The following is a 24,533-nucleotide window of genomic DNA, read 5'->3' as shown; positions in this document are numbered from 1 at the left end:
TGTAACTTAAGGACATAAACAGTTTGCAAGCCAATCAAATTGCAGACAACTTCCTACTCTTAGAGTCAATTTTTCATGGAACATCTAGCAATATTCTTATTGTTCTAGTTATATTCCATTCTGCGGCAATCACTGAGGACCAAGGTATCCTCAGGAGAAGATGAAACAATAATTACCAAGCATTTCCTTTTCTGCTCCACAGAGTGAAAGGAGGGTCTTAATAAGCCGCAAGTGGCCTGCCAATAAGATGTTGTCTGCTTCACTGGTCTCACATTCTGCTGTGCGATTAGGTTCAAAGTTATCCAGCCACATAATTTCATCTTCCAGCATGGTGGCTGGGCTGATTCGTAACTGCTCCATTTCTGAAGCTAAGAAGGAAAAACTTCATTACAAAGAAACAACTTAAAATGAGCCGTCAGTCCCAACTTTTCACTTTACAGACTCAAAAACTTGTCATTCATAAACAATTATGCACATGGACTGTGAAGGCATAAACTAAACCCTGTTAATTGCCTATCAGCACAGATTGATATGCTGCTGCAAGAGAATGGTGTTGGATGAAGGAGATAATTCTTGCTCTGAAGAAGTGCCTGGTGAGGAAACAAACTCTTCTGGAGAAGAGTGGAACGCTAGGAGGAGAACCAAAGCTCTTCCAGTGGTTCCTAAACCAATCAGGTTGAAGCTCTGCAAAGGAGAAAGAGATCAACAGCAGGGCAACAAAGGCAGTTTCTAAATAATGGGTCAAATTCCTGAGAACTATTCTTTTTTTATGGTAGGTAGCTCACTCTCTGAGAAATAAAAGGACTTACAGCAAAATTCCATAACAGAATTTGGATTAGAGAGCAGAGGAAGAGTGATTATACTCTACTTTCAGTGCATCAAAGAGAGGAAAGCAGTTCTTACAGGGGAAGAGAAGGAAGTGACACTATACATTTAGACAGAGCTGGTCCAGTGGCAGATATGAACCTACTCTCTTCCAGTTCCTCACACTGTAACTTTGCTTACTCATTTATGTAACAAGGCTAATACATATCACAGGGTACTCTGCATCCAATGTCTCATATTAGCACTGCTTTAAGAAAATACATGAAATTGGCAAGATATATTAAAAGGATATTGTTTCAAGTATATTAAAAGATATTAAGCTGGGCATCAAGCTACTCAGAAGGCTGACATCTGAGGATTCTAGTCCAAAGCCAGCAGGTGCAGGAAAGTTCTTGAAACTCTTATCTCTAATTAACTACCAAAAAGCTGGGAGTGCAATTCTGACTCAAGTGGCAGAGTGCTAGTCTTGAGCAGAAAAGCTTAGGAACAGAGACCAGGCCCTGAATTCAAGCCCCAGAACCAGCAACAAAAGCAAAGCAAAGCAAAGCAAAGCAAAAAAAAACAAAAAACAAAAAAAAAATTAATTCTCTCTAGTCTCTAAGACCTTGTTTAGCTGCATCCTCATTTATCACTCAAAAATACAGGAAAGTTGTACATTAGGAACTTTTTTATTTGGAAATTGCTCTTGAGACACAACTCTACTTTCTGCTTTTTCTGTGACTAATTGGAGGTAAGAGTCTCACAACCTTTCCTGCCTAGGCTGGCTTTGAACCTGATTCTCAGATCTCAGTTTCCTGAGTAGCTAGGATTACAGGTGTGAACCACGGCTGCCTGGCTATTTTACTTATTTCTTGGAGGCTGAATCAAATTCTTTTTTTTTTTTTTTTTTTTTGTCGGTCGTGGGGCTTGAACTCTGGGCCTGGGTGCTGTCCCTCAGCTCTTCAGCTCAAGGCGAGCGCTCTACCACTTGAGCTATAGCGCCACTTCCTGAATCAAATTCTTATGTAAAGAGTAGAGAATAAACTGACAAAACTGTTTAACAACTAAAATTTCCCCACAGTAGTTAAACTGTTTCCAATATATATTTGGCAATACAGGCAATTAGCATCTCAACACTGACAACTAATTCCCCACCATGATTCTCTGTAAATCACGATTATGAATTTCCATCACTATAAACACGCCTCAGCATGTTTCTTCCCCCTTCTTCTAGTGGTGTACCTTTTAAACTGTCAGAATATATTACATGTTGTAATAGTTCTGCGTGAGTGTCACTAAAATAGAAACCTTTGACAATTTTTAAGTTTAACAAATCTCAACACACTAATAGTTGGAAATGATTAAGTATACAATTGGTACATGGGCATAAATTATATTTTCTTTTTTAATTATTTTTTTTTATTAGTAGGGAAGCTTCATTGTGTTTTACACATGTAAACACATATCCTGATCAACATCACACCTCCCTTACTTTCCCTATCCTACTTCCCCTTAAAATAACTTCACAGGTTGTTTCATTATTCTATTCTCATATATGGTATTCAAGAAAACAAAACCAAACTTTAAACAATATCTATAATCTTATTTACATCTGAGATAAGTACATTATATTAGAAATGCACGTATGGCTTTCTCTTCTATTTACCCCAACCCAATCAAAGTTAGACATTTACTTACTTGTCAGATCGTCTAATAACTGGCACCTCAAATCAAAATACTCCATACATTGAGACAACAGTCTAAAAACAGATAGTTTTCAGTTAGTAAAAGAGACTGATTTGAAAATAAAAAGCATTTTTCTTATTTAAAAAAAAGCAGAAACAGCAAGATAATTTTTCTATGCATAAAGTAATTTACACTGATTTAAGTTCTATTATTTTAGCATGGAACATATTGGAGATTTTGTTAACATACAAGTATGGCAATAATGTAAAGAGGGGAAAAAATCTATCACATTTTACTTTGTATAAGTATAACAAAATTTATTTTCACTGTAGCAGTCATCAACTATTCTGTATATAATACTGCACAGCATTTTTCTTTCTTCTGTACAATGAGTCCATTTCATTATGACATAGTTGATTCTTCATCACTCTTCATGTTCATCAGTTAAATCAGTTCTCTGTTCATTTCTAAGACTCCATCTATTCATTTAGAAATATTTAATTACACAATTCACTAAGTACCTGAGAGGTAAGAATGCCCTTGCACTAGCACTACCCCTTGTCTCTATCACTAACCCTTTGGATGAACTTAGATTCTATTAAAGAATATTTAAGAATAACACTGATTCCATGTATGTAATGTACCGATTCCACTCATTTGTTCACTTAAGTATCAACAATTCCTAGTAGGCACCTACCTAATTCCTAGCACTGTTTTAAGGCAATACTGAACAACCAAAGAACAAGGGAGAAAAGGCAGTAAATAAAAAATACTAAGTAGTAACAAAGCAGAGTAAGATGAGAAAGTGGGGAATTATATATATTACTGGAATTAGTGGTTCAGGGCATAGGTTTTAGAATGAGATAAGATACTGGTTTCTACTAGCTACAGCTAGTGTCTATGGTCACTTTTAATCCCCTTCTCTGAAGTTTTCTAACTACTAAAATGACTGTTACATACTAGAAAGAAATGTTTCTATACACATAGAAGACATACAGTCTCCAGCATGAACTAATGATGAAATCACATAATGAACAAAACATTATGTTTATAAAAAATGGAGATAATAAAATGGACAAACTCATTTAGCCATTCTGAGGGTCAAAGATGAAATGCAGCTAAACATTGGAAGCACAGGTCCATAACCCTAGATATTCAGAAGGCTAAGATCTGGAAGACTGGTTTGAACCCAGCCAAGGCAGAAAATTCTGTAAGACTCCCATCTCCAAAAAACAGGAATAAAGGTATGTTTCAAGTGTTGGAGTGGTAACCATGAGCAAATCAAACAAGCATAAGGATCCGAAGTTGAAATATCAAAAAATAATAATATGAGACATGATTTTCAAAATTGTAACAAAATATAATTTTATATGGTATTAAGCAGTTCTACAATTCAATATTCTTCTACAGGAGTTTTTAAATATGCTAAACAAATCTCATCTAATATTTTTTGTTCTTGTCTCAAAGTTTAGAGGATCTGTAGTTAAATTAAATTCTTAAAAGTTAGCTGTATTTAATAAACTGAATTATAAAAAAAATTAAACTTATTAACTTAAATTTTAAAAATAAACACACACAAAAATCCAGCTCCAACATTTCTACTAAAGAATCATTTGTCTCAAGTTGGGTGCTGGTGGCTCACCAGCTCAGGAGGCTGAGATCTGAGATCTGAGGATCATGGTTTGAAGCCAACTCAGGCAAAAAAAGTCCCTGTGATTCTATCTCCAAATCAACCAGAAAAAAAGCTGGGCTATAGGCATGGCTCAAGGGGTAGACCACCAGCCAAGCAAGTGCAATGCCTTAAGTTTACATACAGAGAGAGGGGTAAATCACTGTTTTTGCCAAATAAAAGCATCATTTATGGCTGGGAATGTGGCTTAGTAGTAGAATGCTTGCATAGCATACATGAAGCCTTGGGTTCAATTCCTGAGTACCACATAAACAGAAAATGCCAGAAGTGGTAGAGCACTACTCTAGAGCACAGACAGGCTCTGGGACAGAGCCCAAGCCCTGAGTTCAAGCAGCAGAATGGGCAAAAAACAAAACAAAACAAAAAACCAAAACGCCATTTACGTAGGAAAATCTACTGCAAGCCAAATTTTGATTAAACTATAAAACACCTGTACGTTTTAGTTAAAATTTTTAACATTTTCTAAGTATGGTATTTTCTAATAAATCAAAAGTATGGACATCTCTATTTATATATTTGGAAAGTTAACACTGAAGTTCACAAATCCTTTGTGTAAAATAAGCTCTTCTGTCTTACATACCTCTGATTGACTCCTCTCATAATACTAGTTGGGGACCAGAGAGGCAGCTGAGCTGTAAGAATGACACCCAAAAGGAACTGATTTGGCTTCTGCACATCTGGATGGGTTGAAGTGTCTGTCTGACTCAGAGTGTACAGCTGGTCACAGGCAACACGACGGATCTAAAATTGTTAGCGGCAAAGGACACGTTATTAGCATTTAGAAGCTACTTCCTCACTCCATACTACTGATTCATTCAAGTTATTCAACGATATTAGAAAGGTATGAATGCTCCAGTTTTTAATGGACAACATCTACCAAATAAATGGGTAAGAAGTGTGGACTGAGGGGGTGTGGCTCAAATAGCAGCGTGCTTGCTTACTATGTTGAAAGACATGGGTTCAATCCCCATTACAGCTCCACCAACAAAAACCAACTGTGGTCTGTGAGCTGATTTCCCAAATTATTCTACTAGTCTACATTAGACAATAGGTTTATAACTTAATAAAAACAAAAGTTAAAAAAAAAATCTCTTTAAGTGTTAAAAAGTTCTTGTTCAGGACAGTAAGAAAGATTAATCAAAGTTCATGGTTTGAAGTTGGTCTTTTCACATTTAGACCATGTTGATGTCCTTCCAAGTTTTGGACACTCAACATAGGCTATAACATTTTGGCTGCAATAAACCTCAATTTTCTTTTAACAATAGTCTTGTAAGTTTTCTTGGGATATGCAGGAGGCAGCAAAAGGGAGGACAACATAGTTCAGTCACTTTTTCTTCATAGTGGTTGGTGGCCATTTCTTTGTACCCACCATGAAGTCATGGTATCTACCAGAGTCCACAAAGGAACAAGTCCACAGGTGATTTTTGTAAGCAAAACAACCGCCCCTCCTGCCCCCCCCACCCCTCCCCCCAAAAACCCTTACCTCAGCACTTGCTGATCCGAGCAGAATGTCAATGATAAAATCAGCAACACAGGGCAAGTTATAGAAAGATGCTAATAATAAGAAAAAGGAGAATTAAGGAGGAAAAATAAATTAGGTAATGAATTTTGAAATTTATGAGTTATTTCTATAAGCTCTACTTAGGTAGAACTCTAGCCCTTCTTTCTACATAGAATCAAATCCAGGACTTTCTTAATCTGGGCCACACTGTCTGCTTATCCCATGGAATTTTAAGGTTGCTCCAGAGGAGAAGCCATGTCTCCATTATTACCTTTGTATTGTACATGTTAGCACAACACTTGCACATACCAGTTACAGAATAAATTGTCTTGACAAACTATCAATACTTCTCTTTTGTTTTGGTCTGAGATTCGAACACTTGATCTGACATGCTTGCTCATTTGCTGATGTTCTACCATCTGAGCCAGCCTTCAATACCTATCAATACTTCTAACCACAAAATATATACTAACATATACTTACAAATGATATAAGATAAAAGCACAGAGCAAAGATAAAATTTGTAAAGATAGATGAAAATTACTTCTAGGTAAATCAAAGAGTATGGCTTAAGTTTTAAGAGTCATTTCATAACATCATACTCTTTTTTCATTTTCATGCCTATGCTAGGGCTTGAACTCAGGGACTTGGAGCTGTCCCTGAACTTGTCTGTTCAAGGCTAGTACTCTACCATTTGAGTCACAGTAAAGGTAAAAGTATCATGAACTTTCCTGCCCAGGCTGGCTTCGAACCATGATCCTCAAAATCTTAAGCCTCTTGAGTAGTTAAGACTATAGACATGAGCCACCAGTGCCTGACAGGTTATGCTTTTCATATACAAACTGCCAAAACCATTCTTGTTCAGAGAAAATCCTTTCAGATATGATTTTGTTTCATAAATGTCTAGCTGAGCTGGGTGCTGGTGGCTCACACCTGAAATCCTAGCTACTCAGAAGGCTGCAATCTGAGGACTGCAGTTGAAAGCCAACCCAGGTAAGGAAAGTCTGTGAGACATTTAGCTCCAATAAACCACCAGAAAACCGGAAGCGGTGCTGTGGCTCAAGTTGTAGAGCAATAGCCTTGAGCTGAAGAGCTGAGGGACTGTGCCCCAGCCGAGTTCAAGCCCCATGACTGACCAAAAAAAAAAAAAAAGTCTAGCTGCTTCTGTTTATCTTTGTTATTTTTACATTTGGTTTATATAGTAGAATGGAATGGCTGTTCTAAAACAAATCATGATCATCGATTCTACATAACTGGAAGTTGGAAGTTAACAGCTAAGAATGAGGCTCCTTTGGGTAGAACTTCTAAAATGTTATTCCTGGCTACTTACTTATTAAGGACCTATTACATATCAGGCAGTGTTTGGGTACTGGAGAGATTCAGTAGGGAACTGGACAAACAGAAGTCTCTGTCTTTGTATAGCTTAAAATCTAGATGCAGAGGGGATGATAACAATAACATGATAAATGAGTGAATTATATTCTATGTCATAAAGAGAAAATGATGTAAGAAAATAAAGGAAGAGACTTGAGCAAAACTAGGTCAAAGGGAAGGTTGTATATTCTTTCTGGAGTTGGTCAGGGAACTGTCTTACCATGATTTATAAGCAAAGCTTTGCAGGAGATGAGTAAGAAAAGGGCTCTGAGGATGGGGAAAGAAAATACCAAAATGAGCGAACAGCCAGTATAAACGCCCTGAGACAAAAATGTGCTTTGGGTGTTGGGGAATAGCAAAGAGTCCATTATTGAGGGGAAGAAGGAAAGGAAAGCACCGCATTTCTGGAGGATTACACTGAGTGGGGCCCTTAGGCTTTAATGAAGATTTGGTTGTTAGTCTGGGTGAACTGAGAAGCCTAGGAAATTTTCTGAGAGAAGGGACCCAATCTGGCTTCATGTTAGACAGTCCTCTCTGCTTCCTGTGTATAGAATAAACTGCGTGGACAGGGCAGGAACACTACTTAGGGTACTACTGCTGCAATCCTACAAAGACTGCTGGTTGGCTTTAAGCACTAACAGGGGAAGTATGGAAGAACACCAAGCATGGGAATCTAGATAGCGTGAGGAGGAGGATGTACTGACAGCTCAGAAAAAAAGGTGGGAACAAAGCCATCAAGTGTTACTCCAAGGCTGGCAGCCACCGTACATGAAGTGGGTAGGGAGAAAATGCCTTTACTTTGGGAAGTCTCTTTAGTGAGAAAGGCAAGATGAGGAGTTCAGTTCAGATATCTACTAGATCTCTGGGTAGTCCAGGGACTGTTTAGGTCACAGAATCACACGAGGATGCAGACTATCATGTGTCAGCACCCAGATGGAATTAAAGACTGAAACAGGAGGGGAACACCATGATAGTGAGCACAAATGATGAGGGACTGAACTCTGATTACTATAATGTTAAAGGTTGATATCAGCCTTGCTTTCCCAAAGTCAACAATAAAAATAAAAAGGCTAATCTTAATGTTCAGTGTTAGTTTTCGGGTTGTTTTTTTTGGTGGTACCAGGGTTTGAACTCACGGCTTCAGCCTTGCTCAGCTGACACGCTACCACTTGAGCTATGTATGCCTCCAACCCTGATTTATGTGTTAGATATTCTGAAATGGAGTCTTGCTAATTTTCTTCCTGGGCCAATATCAAATTACAATCTTCCAGATCTTATCCTACCGAACAGCTAGGGTCATAAGCATGAGCCATCAGCATCTTGCCAGGTTTCATAATTCTTAATTATCAGGAATTGATAATTGAGTCATTATCAGGAATTGATGTATAATTCTTAATTACCTTAATTTATGAACCAGTAATCTGGGGTGTTTGAATTCTTTAGCTAGACAGAAAGCTCCTACAAGGCAGATGTATCCTTGAAACACCTCTGTAAATCCTGTGCATAAATGGAGCTCACTTTTTCAGCATGACTACTCTGCTATATTCATATCTGTTCCACATACCAACCTTGTTCCCATTACTGGAAGACTTTATATATGAAGAAATGTAAGAAATTCCTAACACAAACTCAACTGTCCTTGAATGAAATGAATTGCAAACAAGATCTTCCTACCCAGTTGCTGGCTGCGGAGCTGTAGGCATGTCACAAGAAGAGACAAAGCTTCCCCGGCAATCAATGAATCTTTGGTGGATACAGACTGCTGTCGAACACAGATTCCCGCATGCAGAGCTATTGGCTCTCCTTCACTTCCAGAACTGCAATTGCTTCCTGGAAGTAGGCAAGGACAAGTTTACTGTGCAACTTACAAAAGCTGGAATATTATAATATTCTTTTAACTTAAGGGCCAGAATCCCTCGAGAAAGCCTTGCTTTTTTTCTAAAAAACAAAATTTTTATCACTATATTCCAAATACTGATTTATCCTTAAACACATTTTTCAGATTTCAAAATGGGTTTACATCCAGACATGATGAAACATGCCTGTAATTCCATATACTTGGGAGACAGAACAAGAGGACAGCAGTTTGAGATCAGCCTAGATAATTCAGCACTGACCTATCTCAACCAACAAGTCATTGTTGGGTGCGCCTGTGATTCCAGCTAGGAAGACTGTGGTCTGAGGCTGACCTCAGACAAAAATATAAGACCTATCTGTAAAATAACTAAAGCAAAAGGAGCTGGGAGTCATGGCTGAAGTGGTAGAGCCCCTGCTTAGGGAGAGGCCCTGAGTTCAAGCCCAAATAGTATCAAACTCCCTTCCAAAACCAACATGAGTTTATAAGACAAACCTAATTTCAAATGGTAGAAATAAGAATAGTACAATTGTGGGGCATGAGAGAATCTCCTAGGGATATCAGAAATGTCCTATATCTTACAAGTTGATTTCGTGTCACATGTTCATAAAAATAGGCACTGAACATTTCTACATTTCATTATTTTAGAATGTGTATGTATGTATGGTAGTACTGGGACCTGGAAGTCAAAGCCTGGTGCTGTACCTTAGCATTTTCACTCAAGGTTGTTACTCTACCACTTCAGCCATAGCTCCATTTCTAGCTTTTTGGTGGTCAATTGGCTATAACAGTCTCACAGACTTTCCTTGTCCAGGCTGGCTTTGAACAGCAATCCTTAGATCTCAGCCTTCTGAGTAGCTAAGACTACAGGCCACTGGCGCTCGGCAATTTTAAAACTTTTATTACTGATGTATTTATGAACACATACAGAAGAAAAACCAAAGGCTATTAAGAACTAAAGCTGGCCAGGCTCTGGTGGCTTACACCTGTAATCCTAGCTGATACTCAGGAGGCTGAGATCTGAGGATTACGGTTCAAAGCCATCCCGGGCAGGAACATCTGTGAGACTCTTATCTCTAATAAACCACCAGGAAACTGGAAGTGGTACTGTGGCTCAAGTGGGTAGAGTGCCCATGCCCAGAGTTCAAGCCCTACAACCCACAAAAAGAAAAAAAAAAAAGCAGAAGACAAGAACTTAAGATGCATAAAAAAGGCTAAAGAACTGTTTCCCAGATCAGAATTATAGTTAAGGGCACTCTTCTTTTTGTAGCTCTGTCAAATCTACACACATACACACATAGTCATACAGCTACTTCTTCCTTGTCCCTCTATAATTCAGTACCTGAACTGCTGAGTCTGTTTCGAATTCCAGCAGGATACAGAGAATTACTTTCTTTAATTGGTTGGCTACTTCCAACAAGGTCAAGTCGTCCTGCAGCCGCAGCCCATGACAATCTCATGAAACATGCCACGGTAGAAGTGAAATCACTCACTTCCATGGTCTAAAGTAAGTGTGGAGAGAGCATCAGAAGAAAAGGCAGTATTGGACCCAAACATATGCCACTGACTTCTACCAGCTTCTCACTGGCCTCTTTTGTGACATGCCTTTCCTTCCAAGATCATCCAGAGGACAAAACCGAAAGTTTATAGACTTTCAGTTTTTCTGTAATCTATAAGAGACTGAAAATCTCTGGCTTCAAATGATTGTTGGTCACTTTGGTTTTAACAATTTAATTTCCCTCTCCCATTTACTACATTTTGGTTCCTAAATGACTTGGTGACTTCTCATATAAGCTATGTTTTTTCCTCCTGACTTTGCTCTCTCAACTTCTCGTATAAGCTATGTTTTTTCCTCCTGACTTTAAGTGCTCTCTCTCTCGCTCTCTTTTCTCTCTTGCTTGAAGAAGTTTTCTCTCTCCAAGACTCTAAATATCTCTCTCCAACTTTCAAGTCCAATCCCTACCTACTCTTCAAAACTTGGCTCAGCTGCCAACCCCAACATGAAATCACCATGAAGGAAATGACTCCATTTACTGCAAGGGCCCACAGAATGCTTTGTCTTCATAATTTTACACTTGACCTCTGCTACCCTGAGTCTCTTTCTCATCATAAATTCCTTGAGAGCAATCTTAATCACTTTTACATCCATACTGTTCTCTCTCCAAGCAGCTCCCTCTAAGTAGGAAGTATTCATACTTCTCAAACATACCCATCACTTACTTGTATTGCTACCCGAGCAGCAGGGATGATTTCCTCAACTCTGATAGAAGATCTATCTGACACCGACAATTGCCGGTAGGATGACTTTTCTGGGGTACCACATAAGGACATCTGTCTGCTTGTCTGTCGGCTGACATTTCGGAATGGGCGAGAAGAAAGTGCTTCGATGCCATCTTTAGTGAGGTCTTCATCTAATAACGTAGGCATTGTTTGTCCAACAAGTAAAAATCTTAACAAGAAAAAGCTAGACTTACTCAAGGTAATTTCCAAGTATTTAAAACATGATTTGGGAAGAAAAATAAAGCATTGCCTGGCCAGACTAATGCATTACATTTACATACCTTGCAAGTTGTAGACAGATGGAATAAACACCCTGTCTTGTCTCATAGTCTACTTCTGAGGGGATGGAATCCCTCTGCATGACATTTACAACCAAACTTCAAAGGAGAGAGAAAGTAAAACATCAAAGATAATATTTTCATATGAATGCTCACAAATGTTTTTGAATACTAAATTTCTACAGGATTACTTAAATATAAGTAAACTATATATCCTATGATATAAAATATAACTTTCTAGTCCATTAGACTTTTGGCTTAGAAAAAAAGATACTTGTTCAGATAGCAATTTGAGTCTATAGAACAATCAGTACATTGGCATCAGTAACACTATGGATTCAAACATTTATCAAGAGTTAGTGTGAATTATGCAGTCCAGGTTGTTTTTCATAGTTAGCATACCTTACTTACTACAAAACTTCCTTTTGTTCTCCTTGCTTCCACCCTTACCTCCCCACATCAACCAAAATGATTGAGTACTGATCACAGTACTCTTTTGTATAAAAAAAATCCTTCAATGGCTTCTTACACAGAAAAGAAAGTCAACACAGTAGCCTATGAGGTGCTAACTTTCTGTATAACTTTTGTGTCCCAGTCCTCTATTTCACTCCCTTGGCCACATACTCTGGCTTCCTATGTCCTCTACAGGTACCTGACATATCTCCATGAAGTAAATGCTGGTTGGAGATCTGACTGGAGAGCTGTTCCAGGCATCTCTAGGACTTGCACCATCTCCTTCATTCCCACCAGTGAAGCCTTGTTTGTCCCTCTATTTAAAATCATAACCATCTCCAACCTAGCTTTCTTCCTTTGTATCTCTCCAGCTCTGAAATAGTTTGCCTTCTGGTTTGCTGTCTGCCTCCTCCTGTAGCCGACAAACTTCATGGGGACATGGATTTTATCTGATTCATTCACTGCTCTTTTCTGAGGGCTTAAAACAATGCCTGGTACATGAACTAATATGCACAAATTACCCAAACATAATGCCCTCATTACATTACAACTGTAGATGGCTAGGTAATTTGAAATAATTTTTGCTAAGAACACACTGAAACTACTGAATCAAAAAACAAAACCACTATATGTTCCATATCTCCCCCTTTACTTGAGAATTCTTTTAGTCCTCACTGTTCTGTTTGCCATTCCCTTCAACTTCTCTGATCCCTGTTGAGCTTCTCTTCCCTGCTGAACCTCCATAGAGGAGTTCTTGCAACTGTCCTCTGCTGAAGCTTCATGGTAGCCTTCTAGAGGACCATTTTGTTTCTCTCCTTTGCTTATAACTCACTGTAGTTCTGCAATAGCTGATATATCTTCTGCCCTCTCCCTACTTAGAAGGATCTTTCTCTTATCCACCTAGGAATCTCTACTCCTCAATTCCCAGCTCAACAGCCACTTGCTGTGAAGCATTTCCTAATCTGATTACCCGAGCAGATTTAACCACTACCTTCTTCTCTTTTGGTGAAACTGGTTATTTTCTGGACTCAGGGCATTATGCTTGCTAGGCAGGTGTTCTACCACTTGAGTCATACCACTAGCACTCTTTTTGCTTTTATTTATTTAGGCTAATTATTGGGCTCTTCTTGCCAAGGGCTGGCCTCTGATCATGATTCTCCTACATAGCAGGGATTACAGATGTGTACCACCACATTTGGCTTCCTTGTTCAGATGGGATTTCATAAACTATTTTTCCAATCTGGTCTCAAACCAAGATACTCTTAATATATTTCTCCCAAGTGTCTGGTGTTACAGCAGTACTCTTTTTTTTTTTTTTTTTTTTTTTTTTTTGGGGGGGGGGGGGGGGCTCCGGTCATGGGGCCTGACCTCTGGGCCTGGGCGCTGTCCCTCAGCTCTTCAGCTCAAGGCTAGTGCTCTACCACTTGAGCCACAGCGCCACTTCTGGCTTTTTTCTTTTTGCTTATGTGGTGCTGAGGAATCGAACCCAGGGCCTCATGCATGCAAGGCAAGTGCTCTACCACTGAGCCACCTTCCCAGCCCAGCAGTACTTTTTTGATTGCCTTTTCCCATCACTTTTTAAAATTAGGCCTCTATTTTAATACTTAACTACTTAACAAGACAGTTAGCTGGCTGTTTATTTCCCTTACTAAACCACACACCACTTAAAGGGAGGGAATTTGTGCTAATTTATCCCTTGGATAATGCCTTATGCAATAAAGATTTACTGTGAACCTCACCTTACTTCAGTACTAGTGACAGATTTAAAAGAAACAGATAGGGGCCCTCAATCTCAATTTTTCTTGGGAGTTCCCCCACTACCAGAAGAGAAAGAGAAATGATTCTGGTAAAGTTTTCTAAGTCATAAAATAAACTAAAATATACTAATGGATTGAAACACCATTCCTTCTAGTTATTCTCTTAGTATGTACTTCACATAATACCCAGTAGAAGGAGGCAAGGCTTTTATAGGAGAAACTGGTAAAAATATATGTATTTTCTGCAAAGCAGGTACCTCAAACCTCCTGCTCTCAGGAAGTTTTCACAGAAGGATTTTGCACAGCTTCTTGCCATGTCATCATCAGCTGTTGGCATAAGTTTGGAACTTAGAACCTAGGATACAGACAAGCATAATTAATTATGTCAACGTTTTCTGCAGAAATTACTCCTTTACTAAATAAAACATTTAGATAACTCAAGTCAGAATTTCTTTAAACATCATGTGCTAGTTCTCTTAGAAGTATACAGACAAGACAATAAATTCACAATGAAGACAATCGTACTTTTCACATTCTGTATAAAAGCATTTATGTTCTAAAGGAAACTACCATATTTTTCTTTTCATGGAATTCACAAGTGTGCAAGTCCCTGACCTTCTAGTTCACAGAATATTTTATGTGATACGCTATATGTGCTTTAAAAAAAAAAAAAAAAAAGGGCCAGACAGCTAAGCACTAGTACCTAAGATCTATAATTCTAGGTGCTCAGGAAGCTAAGATTTGAATGATTGTGGTTTGAAAGAGCCATCCTAGGCAGAAAGCTCAAGACTCCATCTCCAATTAACTATCAAAAAGCAGGACTGCAGGCATGGCGTAAGTGGTAGAGCATAGCCAAGCCAGCAAGCCATGCAAGCAGGAAGCCTGAGTTCAAACTCAGGTATGGCAAAATAAACTAGTACAAAAGCTGAAGTTTTAAATAACAATACCCTGCAATCTCCCTTATGAAACTAGCCCAGTTCATTGAGTATCTACAATGCACATGTGATTTACTGTACTGTTCAGGGGACTGAGATCAGAGACTGACACCTACTCAGTCATATGATTAGATTGAAAATCTGGATGTGTCCCTTTCTGACAACTGCAATGCCTACTTAAAGAAAAGCTTAACAAAATATTGTGGTGAATTAGAGAGTTCTGTCACACAATTATACTATAGTACAACTAAAAATTTAATTCATATTCTAATTTGACCAGCTAGGAACTGAGAGATCATAAATCCTCTCCCTGGTTTGCCCATCGGGTAAAGGAGAATTATAATGAGACTCATCAGAGGAATGCTTAGATTATGTAAAATACAAGTTTAAGGTGCTCAGTGCAAGCACTAGCAAAAAACAGTTGCTCCGGAAACAATAGTTTACTTATGATTTAAAAATCTCCTACTGCTTCAGTTTTAAGTTACTATAGTTCAAGATCCTTTTTTAATGTAAAAAAAATCTGCTTCTGTGGTTATGAACTTGATTTCTAATTGGGATTTTTAATGTATTAGAGATGCTTTGTTCCAAGGGTGCTTTTTGGGAAAAGGACTCCTCAATCTCAGGACGAGCACTATGTAGGAGAAAGGGGGCCCTCTGCTCTTCCCTTTCTTCCTGTGCTCACTCAGCTTTTCATTTACACGATCATACTCTTCATCTTAATGGACAATAATTTAGTGAAAATCATAAGTTCTTCTCAGGAATAGCTGCTTGGAGTATCTTTTTTGAGGTATTTTTTGGTGGTCAAACAAGTCAATGAGCAAAATACAAAGAAACAAGGAAATTAACCATTCAGGTATCAACAAAAACAAGTACTTTGCAAAGTTTTCAAAATATTTTGTATATCAAAAGCAAAATACACTTGTCAAAGTCATTCAATTACTCTATAGTCCTAAAAGGATACTGTTGATATTGCTATACTCCCCCTCCCCTGCCATACCCCATTCCATACCAGGACTTGAATTTAGGGCCTGGGCACTGTCCCAAAGCTTTTTTGCTCAAGGCTACCTCTTGAGTCACAGCTCTTTTGGTGGTTAAGAGTCTCATGGACTTTCCTGCCTGGGAGGCTATGAACCTCAATACTCAGATCTCAGCTTCGTGAGTAGCTAGGATTACAGGTGTGAGCCATTGGTGCCCACCTAATGTTTTGACTCAAAATAATGTAATTTTAGTGGCTCATGACAAGCTACCCCCATCTCCACTGTTTCTTTAGCTGCTCCTATTGGAGACAAGATTGTATTTTAATTCTTTTGGAGACAATCATCCAAAAGCAGATGATAAATCTAACATTAATTGTAGTAATTGTAAGATAAGCTTAAGTTAGCCAAATATTTCTAGGCAATTTTCTACATGACTCAAGCGCTAAGAGTATGATCCATCATTTTCTAAGAGCAGAAATGTTTATACCTGGTCACTTTTTCACTTATTTTGTTTGCTTTCCAGATTCAATGTATACAGACTCCTATATATCTTAATCATAAATCTAGGAGCAAGTATCTGTCTTTTCAACTTTTGACCCTTTAACTACCACAAAGACTTGTACATAGTGACTTGTACATAGTAAACAAGTAGTAAATGTTTACTTAAGCACAGTAAACCTATTAATTTAAGGCTCCTTTCAGGGACATGGATAGTTGCTATAGACTGTTATCACTTTGAAATTGGGGGAGACAGAGGGTGGATATACTAGGGGTAGGGACTTTGGAAAGTGATTAGGTCATGAAGGTAAAGCCTTCATAGTGTCCTTATAAAAGAGACCCAAAGGGGCTGGGATGGTGGCTCAGTGGTAGAGTGCTTGCCTTGCATGCATGAGGCCCTGGGTTCGATTCCTCAGCACCACATAAGCAGAAAAAAAAAAAAAAAGCCAGAAGTGGCACTGTGGCTCAAGTGGTAGAGTGCTAGCCTTGAGCTCAAGAGCTGAGGGACATCACCCAGGCCCAGAGTTCAGGCCCCACGACCGGACCCAGAAAAAAATAAAAAAATAAAAGAGACCCAAAGCCTTGGGAGCCTAGCAAGTATAAGGCAATGAGTTTAATCCCCAGTACTGTCTCCCCGCCCTAAAATAAAAGGAAAGACTCTAGAGAGCTCCTTTGTCCCCTTCCTGCCAAGTGTGGACACAGCAAGACAGCTATCTATGAAGCAGGGAGCAGGCCCTCACCAGACCCCAGATCTATCACTGTCTTGGTCTTAGCCTTCCCAACCTCCAGAACTCTGTCTACAGAATTTATTAAAGCATTGTAAGTGGACTAATAATAATAATGCAAATATTATTTGTTCTAATTCCTCAAAAACTTTTTTAAATCTTGAAATAGTTTTTTTGTCAAAGTGAAGTAGCATAAATGAAATTTCTTACTTCCAGGTTGTAGAGTACTCTAAAGGTAGACATTCCTGGAGCGAAAGATCGAAAGAGACTTTCTAGGATTGAAGTGGCACTGGGCTGATGTTGTTGCTTTGAAGAGAGGGATGGAGATTTTGAAGACTGAGAACTTGCTTCAGAAAGTAATGTTTTCTAAATGAAAAAAAGATATAAATGCATTAAAAGCACAAATTCAAGAAGATAATGCATATTCTAATATTCTTTTTCTCCTTAAGTCACATTGTTTCTAAAAAAATTAGTGTCCTAAGGCCACATAATTCTGTAATTCTATAAAACATCAAACTTCACCATACAACTGTGTTCAACATTAGTCAGGTCTAACACATGATTTTAAGAATGTATTCTAACTAATACAAGCAATGTTATTTTAACTATCTTAATGTTTAAAATTTGTACTACTAAATATAGGTAATTAAATTATAGGATTGCTAAAGCAATTGTCTTGAGAATTATTTTTTAGCTAACATTAGTGACATATTTTATAATTATATTAATTCCTTCTCAAATGCACATCTAAGCAAAAAGCTAATTTAAATTTCAAACACTAAAATACAGGATACAAAATTCAGTTCAAATTAATTTGTTCTAAGTGAATTTATTCTTAGGATATAATTAAACAATATGATGGATAAAACACAGTTTCTTTATAAAGTTCTTAAGGAATAACTCTATAAAAAAATAAGCAAACTGAAGTTGACTATTATGTTTTTGGCTGTGGAAGTTGGGATGAACCCAGCCATTCACATGCTAGGCAAGCACTCCATCACTGAGCTGTGTACCCAGCACTTGTATTTTGTTTTTGTTTTTGAGACATAGCCCCACTGGGTACACAGGCTGGAATTGAACTTGAAATCCTCCTTCCTCTGCCTCGACAGTGCTGAGATTATAGGTATGCACCAATATGTACAGTTAAAATGAACTTTAAAACGGGAAAAAAAAAATCAATAATTCATTTATATAAACAACTCAATAATCAGGCCTAGAAAAGCATCATGAGAAGGAAAAAAAAACATTTCAATGAAATCAGAATTGGAGTCTGACCCTTGACTAGTAACAATATGTCTTTGGGCTTCAAGTTCCTCATACAAATCAAGAAGGGAAATAAGATAACATTTTAATATTTGATCTAATATTTGATCTCATTATTGACTCTAGACAATTTAAAAACAAACATGAAGTTCGGATACTCATTTATCGCAATAGTAATTTTCAAAAGAAAATGACCCTTATGTGAGTTCATGTTGTTTTCACTGAATCATGACATAAAATTTACATGCTAGTTAAATAGCTATTTTAGATATGCATACCTGCCGGGCGCTGGTGGCTCACGCCTGTAATCCTAGCTACTCAGGAGGCTGAGATCTGAGGATCGCAGTTCAAAGCCAGCCCGGGCAGGAGAGACCATGAGACTCCTATCTCCAATAAACCACCGGAAAACCGGAAGTGGCGCTGTAGCTCAAGTGGTAGAGCGCTCGCCTTGAGCTGAAGAGCTGAGGGACAGCGCCCAGGCCCAGAGTTCAAGCCCCACCACCGACAAAAAAAAAAAAAAAAAGATATGCATACCTTTCTGCCTAATGAATCAAGTTGATCAAGGGCTTCCTGAATGGCTGGATCAGTAGGTATCAACAGCAGAAGCTTTCGTACTCGTAGCGTTATCCTGAAAAAAAAAAAAAGTCAAATATTAATTTCTTTATATAAGCCATAGTTACATTAACAAAGTCATTTTGTATGTATAGTGAAATACACTCCAAGTAAAAACAGTTCCCTGGCTCATTAACCTAAATAACTCTCTTTTTCAAACTTCACAAGTACTCATATTTACCTTGGCTCCTCTAGATTGGCAAGCTGGTAGAGCATGTCAAACACATTACACACAAGAGCCATCACTACACCAGGAAGGGATTTCTCCTGAGGGAAAAAGGGAAAATATAAATATACACTTACAAGAAGAATTTTCTCTGCTTATAATTGAAGGTACAAACCATATAAATATTAGTTCTGAAAGACTAGCCACTACCACTCAGAAGACTGTAAGTTCTACATCTCCCCCAACCTGAATGCCAACAGTCCTCATTACATAGTTCTAAAGTTCTAAGTTGTCTGAGAAAAGACCTATGTCTCTATTAAGGTTGATCCCCAGTACCTGCTCCATGGCATACGATGAACTAAAGACCCCACTGCTGCTGCTGCTAGAGCTGGTTGAGGAGTCTGCTGAGCTCCCAGAAGGGGTCCCACTGCCAGAGGTCTTTACTGTAAGGACTTGCTCATCAGAAAAGCCCAGCTGGTGGAGGAGCTTTTGATCTTTATTCACTGTCAGCTACAAAAAAATGAAGTTTTTAATTACTGAGAGGGCAAGAAGAAGAAAGTATCACTGAAGTGTCAGCTACTACTTAAACTTACCAGACTATCATTTGTAAATATCTGTATATTATCCACAGGACAGCACAACTGCTTTGCTATCTTCCACCGGACACTGCCTATTGTTTCATTACTGTGGGCCTGTAAAACGCAACCCAACATTGGTGAGACAGAATGTATTTACTTATTTTTTAAACAACACTTACTGCACATTTATTATTTCAGAAGCTAGAAACGCAGCTAGAAACTGAGAAGCCCTGACTTCCAAGGCGTCCCTTATGCTTATGCCAGCATTAAATAATCTAAACCCTCCCTTTTCTGCAATGCCTGCCACTCCTTCCCTTTCCACTGTGCTCCATTTATGCCAACCATCTTGTAGGCTTTGGTACACACTGTTCCCTTTGCCTGGAGTGTTCTAAATAAGCACCATTTATTTACTTTGTCACTTTATTCAAATCTTAGCTCAAATGTTACCATCTCAGAGATCTATCTTTATCTAAAATAGCCCATGTATATCTAACACCTTCTGCGAAGTTATCCTGCCTACTCCTTTTCTTTACAACACTATAATCACTTGCTATTATGTTATGTATTTATCTATTTAGCTGCGTGTACTTCAGTTTCATTTCACATTTATAGCCATGACTCATGCAGCTATCTCCATCAACACTGTTCTTAACAAAAATGACAAATAACAAATCATGAAAAAGGCTGCAGAACTTCATGTAAACTTACCTCTACAGTGAAAGTATCTTTGGTAGACTCATAAGTAACATTAAGAGTTAAAATATGTCCATGAAATGATGCACCATGAGGTAGAATAGTTCGTGGAACACAGTAAAAATCCTTGGAAAAAAAGTTAAGTCAGATGCATTATTCCATTATAAAACATGTCAAAAAACATATATCTAACATACCTTATCTAGTAATGATGAATGAGGTTGCATAAAAAAAAAATCAAACCCAATGCATACCTCTATTGTGATCACGTAGCGTTCAGCCAGAAGCAGTAATCTCTCAATTATCACAAGTTTTGTGGATCTACAGATTAAAGGAAAGTAACAAACTTTAAAATGTATTTTAAATGAACTTTGAGTTCTGCTCAATTCTGCTTTTTTTTTTTTTTACCAAAACCATAATAGTAATTACTAGTCAATGGTCAAATCTGAAATCTGCAAAGATTATAAACTTCCCTTTCGCCCAATGAGGAGGTGGATTCACCTACTCACAGCATAGTGTAGACAGAATAGGAAGGAAAGGACTGTTCCTCTCACATTTCCTTTCTTCCTTTCATTTTTCAAACCAGGGCTTTAGAAATAGAGGACCTGAGTCTCCAGGTCTATCTACTATCATTTCACCAAAGATAAACAATTAAGAGTCTGACTCTCATAACTATACATGTCACAAAATTCTGTAAACACAGGAATTTGACAAAGTTCTGAAGTATTTGAAAAGAGGGAGACAAATGCAAACCAGTAGATATGCTATTTGAAAATTAAATCTGGCTGGGTACCAATGGTTCAGACCTGTAATTCTAGCTACTTGGAGACTGTGACCAAGAGGATGGAGATTCAAAGCCACCTGGGGCAGAAAAGTCTGCAAGACTCCATCTCCAACTAACTAGCATAAAGCTGGAGGACAACTGGTAGAGTGCCAGCTGCGCGAGCAAGTATGAGTCCCTGAGTTCAAACCTCAGTACCAGCATAACAATTTGATTAAGCACATAAGCTCTAATAAATATGTCTGAGTTAAATTCTTCTAGAACCTGTAATTCAGGTTCTATCCCCCTCTGAACTGGAATGATTATGGGGAATGTCAAAAAGTTCTTTCAAAAATGTTAAAATAAGATAAACTACAATGCTCTGGTTGAAATTCAACTGTGAAATTGTATTATGAACTCAACTTAAGATCTGTAACAAGACAATTAAAAAATGTGCTTTTTCCCCTACAGTCAGTCAAATATTTAAGTGATTCAGAATAAAAAACAGGCAAGAAGAAAAATAAGTACATTCATTTCAAGAAATAGTAGTTTAAAATTCCAATCCAATAGTTTCTGAATGATTTATCTGATAAATTGTTAATGAACTAAGTAACTGAGGGACCTCTAAGTAACTGAGTACATCTCACAAATGTGTAACAGAGAATTCTTAATAAAGTCTACTCTTTTTTTTTTTTTTTCTGGTCTTGGGGTTTGAACTCTGAGCCTGGGTGCTGTCTCTCAGCTTCTTTTGCTCAAGGCTAGCACTCCACCATTTGAGCCACAGTGATACTTTCAGTTTTTTCTGAGTATTTTACTAGAGGTCAGAGTCTCACACTTTCCTGCCTAGCCTGACTTTGAACTGTGATCTTCAGATCTCAGCCTCCTGAGTAGCATGAGCCACCAGCACCCAGCAAGAAGTTTATTCTTAATCAAGTACTTTGTTTCAAGACCATGAGAATAGGAAAACGTGAGTATTCCAAATCCTACATGGAATCTATAACCACTTCTGCCATTAAAAAGTGAAGTCTGGGGCTGGGAAGGTGGCTCAGTGGTAGAGCGCTTGCCTTGCATGCCTGAGGCCCTGGGTTCGATTCCTCAGCACTACATAAAGCAAACAAAAAAAAACAAAAACAAAAACAAAAACAAAAAAAAAAGAGCTGGAAGTGGTGCTGTGGCTCAAGTGGTAGAGCGCTAGCCTTGAGCTCAAGAGCTGAGGGACAGTGCCCAGGCCCAGAGTTCAGGGCCCACGACCAGACCCTACCCCCCCACCCCCCCCCCCAAAAAAAAGCGAAGTCTGAATTGTTTCTTTCATAGTAATGCAGCAACACAATATTAAACACATTTTAAAAATTATTTAAAAAGAAGAATATGAGCCAGGATATAGTCCATGTTCCTAAGTATCTCTACACAAAACTGACCTTAGGGGGAATACATAAGTCCTAGCACCAGAGGATAGCAGAGCAACGCACAAAGCACAAGCCTTACTCTAAGGCCTACTGTGGTTCTGGAGGAATCAGTGACTGGTACTACCTAATGAATTCCGCTCAGAAAACCCCACAGACTGTTACTACCTAATGAATTCTGCTCAGAAAACCCCACAGACTATCTCAGTCACTTGAAACTAGTTACTATGCTCTGAATACATTCCTCCCTTCACCTTTCTACTTTAAGGAAGTTAAGCAAACAGTAAACTTAGATTTCACAGATAATATCTTACAACTCTAAAAGTAGCCAATTCAAGTAAGGGACGTCAACCTGAAGTTTTAATAAGTAAGGATAAATGCTTTCACCAAAAATTATTTCAGAAAGAGATTTTTGGCAAATATTTAAGTGACTATGTTTATTCTTCATGTAATAAAATCATATTTATTCTGTCCTAAAGAGAAAGCTACCCATGGTATACAGAATGAAAGTACTATAAAATAAAAACAATGAGATACATTTCTATAAGACACAATGGTAGGAGCAAAGAAATACTTGGGTGATTCTGATGATGACCTGCAGGTCTTTGAGACACAGATTTGGGGTACATGATGGGGAACTTATAATCTCCAAAATATGAGTGCTTATAAATGTCATGATATACAATAAGAAAACCAATAAATAACAAATATTCCTGGGGGAAAGAAACATACCACTGCAACCAACAAATGTGTATTCATGTGTTGTATGAGTGATTTATTTTCACTTCTGTAACTACTTACCTATATGGAGACTGAACAGATGTTGCTACAGTTGGCATGGCTGTTGCTGTAAGCATTTTTGTTGCTCTGGTCACAGCATGTGTTAGAGTGGGGCCGCCAAGTGCTGAACTAGCTGCCTATTATAAAACATAATAAAATGATTATAGATTATAGATTGGTAATTTTTGTTGCAGAAGACAGTCCTGGGTACTACAGAAATTGGAGCCAAATACTCGGCCTCTTACAACAGGACACCTTCTGGTTGTGACGATGAAAAAAGTCACTGAACATTACTAACTTATCACTGGGAGGCAAACTAAGAGTCAGATGAGAACTACAGAAGAATATGAATATTTGAATTTTTATGACATAATTGACAGAAGTCATTATTGTATAGATTATAGTACATATTTGTTACCAGGAAGATTAACTAACTGACATCTGGTGACAATAAGTTATGCTTTTGTAATACTCCTTATTAGATACAAAGCTTAAGCACAAATTTCACCTGAAAATGAGTATTTAATGCTTTAATGGTTGTGCTAGAAATAAAGCAGTAAAACAAATGAGCTAGTATTAAACAGCAGGCTTCCAATGGACAAAACAACTCAAGACTACTGAGTGCTGTGGTCTTTTTCTTTTGTTGGTCATGGGGCTGGAACTTTGGGCCTGGGCACAGTCCCTCAGCTCTTCAGCTAAAGGCTAGCACTCTACCACTTGAGCCACAACACCACTTCTGGTTTTCTGAGTGGTTTATTGGAGAAAAGAGTCTCATGGCCTTTCCTGCCTGGGCTGGCTTTGAACTGCAATCCTCAGATCTCAGTCTCCTGAGTAGCTAGGATAACAGGCATAAGACACTGGTGCCTGGCTGCTGTGGTCTTTAATAGCAATTATAAAAACTATGTAAAACAGAGAAGAACAGGAAAAGAAGCAAGTCCATGCAGAAAATTCCTGCACAGAAAAAAGGCAAGACTATTATTACAAATGTGAATGCTGGGACTGGAAATGTGGCACAAGTGGCAGAACACCAGATATAAGTGAAGCAATGTGGAATATAATGCCCTGTTTCTGAACATAAAGGGAGGAAGATTTCCTACAAAGTATATTTCCACAATGAAGGCATCAAAACAAATGTCTGTTCCTTAAGCCAAAATACAGAACTTTTATAGTATAACATAGTACTTTCGGTAAATTCTTCAATAGGATCTAGCCACAAACATCAACATTACACATCATCTAAAACCATACAGGAAAAAAAATTAATTTACAGGTTAAATAAAACTTATTACTCACTTCTAATCTTGTATAGCAATCCGCAATAAACTTCTTATGTAAGGACACTGAATCCTACAGGAATGGGAGGAGGAAAGATGAGCAAAAGTGGTCATTATATTCGATGCATATTATGTAAAAAATGAACTATGTAACTTGAGAGTTGAGATGGGAGAGACAAAGTAGGAGAGAA

At 38.1% G+C, this 24,533-nt stretch overlaps 1 protein-coding gene across 2 annotated transcripts in view; it reads right to left on the bottom strand.

The window, feature by feature from the left end:
- Usp24 (ubiquitin specific peptidase 24) overlaps positions 1–24,533 on the bottom strand; it is a 125,439-nt gene that overhangs the window by 46,539 nt on the left and 54,367 nt on the right. For both annotated transcript variants that reach the window (XM_042699227.1, XM_042699235.1), the window contains exons 23-40: positions 24,362–24,415; positions 23,090–23,205; positions 20,380–20,446; positions 20,141–20,251; positions 19,448–19,546; positions 19,191–19,364; positions 18,870–18,955; positions 18,611–18,704; positions 17,024–17,179; positions 13,936–14,033; positions 11,472–11,567; positions 11,131–11,359; positions 10,253–10,412; positions 8,730–8,885; positions 5,664–5,734; positions 4,761–4,921; positions 2,503–2,564; positions 177–368 (exon numbers count right to left, since the gene is read on the bottom strand). In XM_042699227.1, the coding sequence (XP_042555161.1) occupies positions 177–368; positions 2,503–2,564; positions 4,761–4,921; positions 5,664–5,734; positions 8,730–8,885; positions 10,253–10,412; positions 11,131–11,359; positions 11,472–11,567; positions 13,936–14,033; positions 17,024–17,179; positions 18,611–18,704; positions 18,870–18,955; positions 19,191–19,364; positions 19,448–19,546; positions 20,141–20,251; positions 20,380–20,446; positions 23,090–23,205; positions 24,362–24,415 (2,182 nt within the window). The remainder of the gene's footprint in view (positions 1–176; positions 369–2,502; positions 2,565–4,760; positions 4,922–5,663; positions 5,735–8,729; positions 8,886–10,252; positions 10,413–11,130; positions 11,360–11,471; positions 11,568–13,935; positions 14,034–17,023; positions 17,180–18,610; positions 18,705–18,869; positions 18,956–19,190; positions 19,365–19,447; positions 19,547–20,140; positions 20,252–20,379; positions 20,447–23,089; positions 23,206–24,361; positions 24,416–24,533) is intronic.

Source organism: Dipodomys spectabilis, unplaced genomic scaffold, assembly GCF_019054845.1.
Source record: "Dipodomys spectabilis isolate Male_0828 unplaced genomic scaffold, ASM1905484v1 ptg000007l, whole genome shotgun sequence".
In the NCBI taxonomy this organism is placed as follows: Eukaryota; Metazoa; Chordata; class Mammalia; order Rodentia; family Heteromyidae; genus Dipodomys; species Dipodomys spectabilis.
Note: the sequence above shows the minus strand (reverse complement) of the source record. Positions and strands in the feature narration are given on the sequence as shown.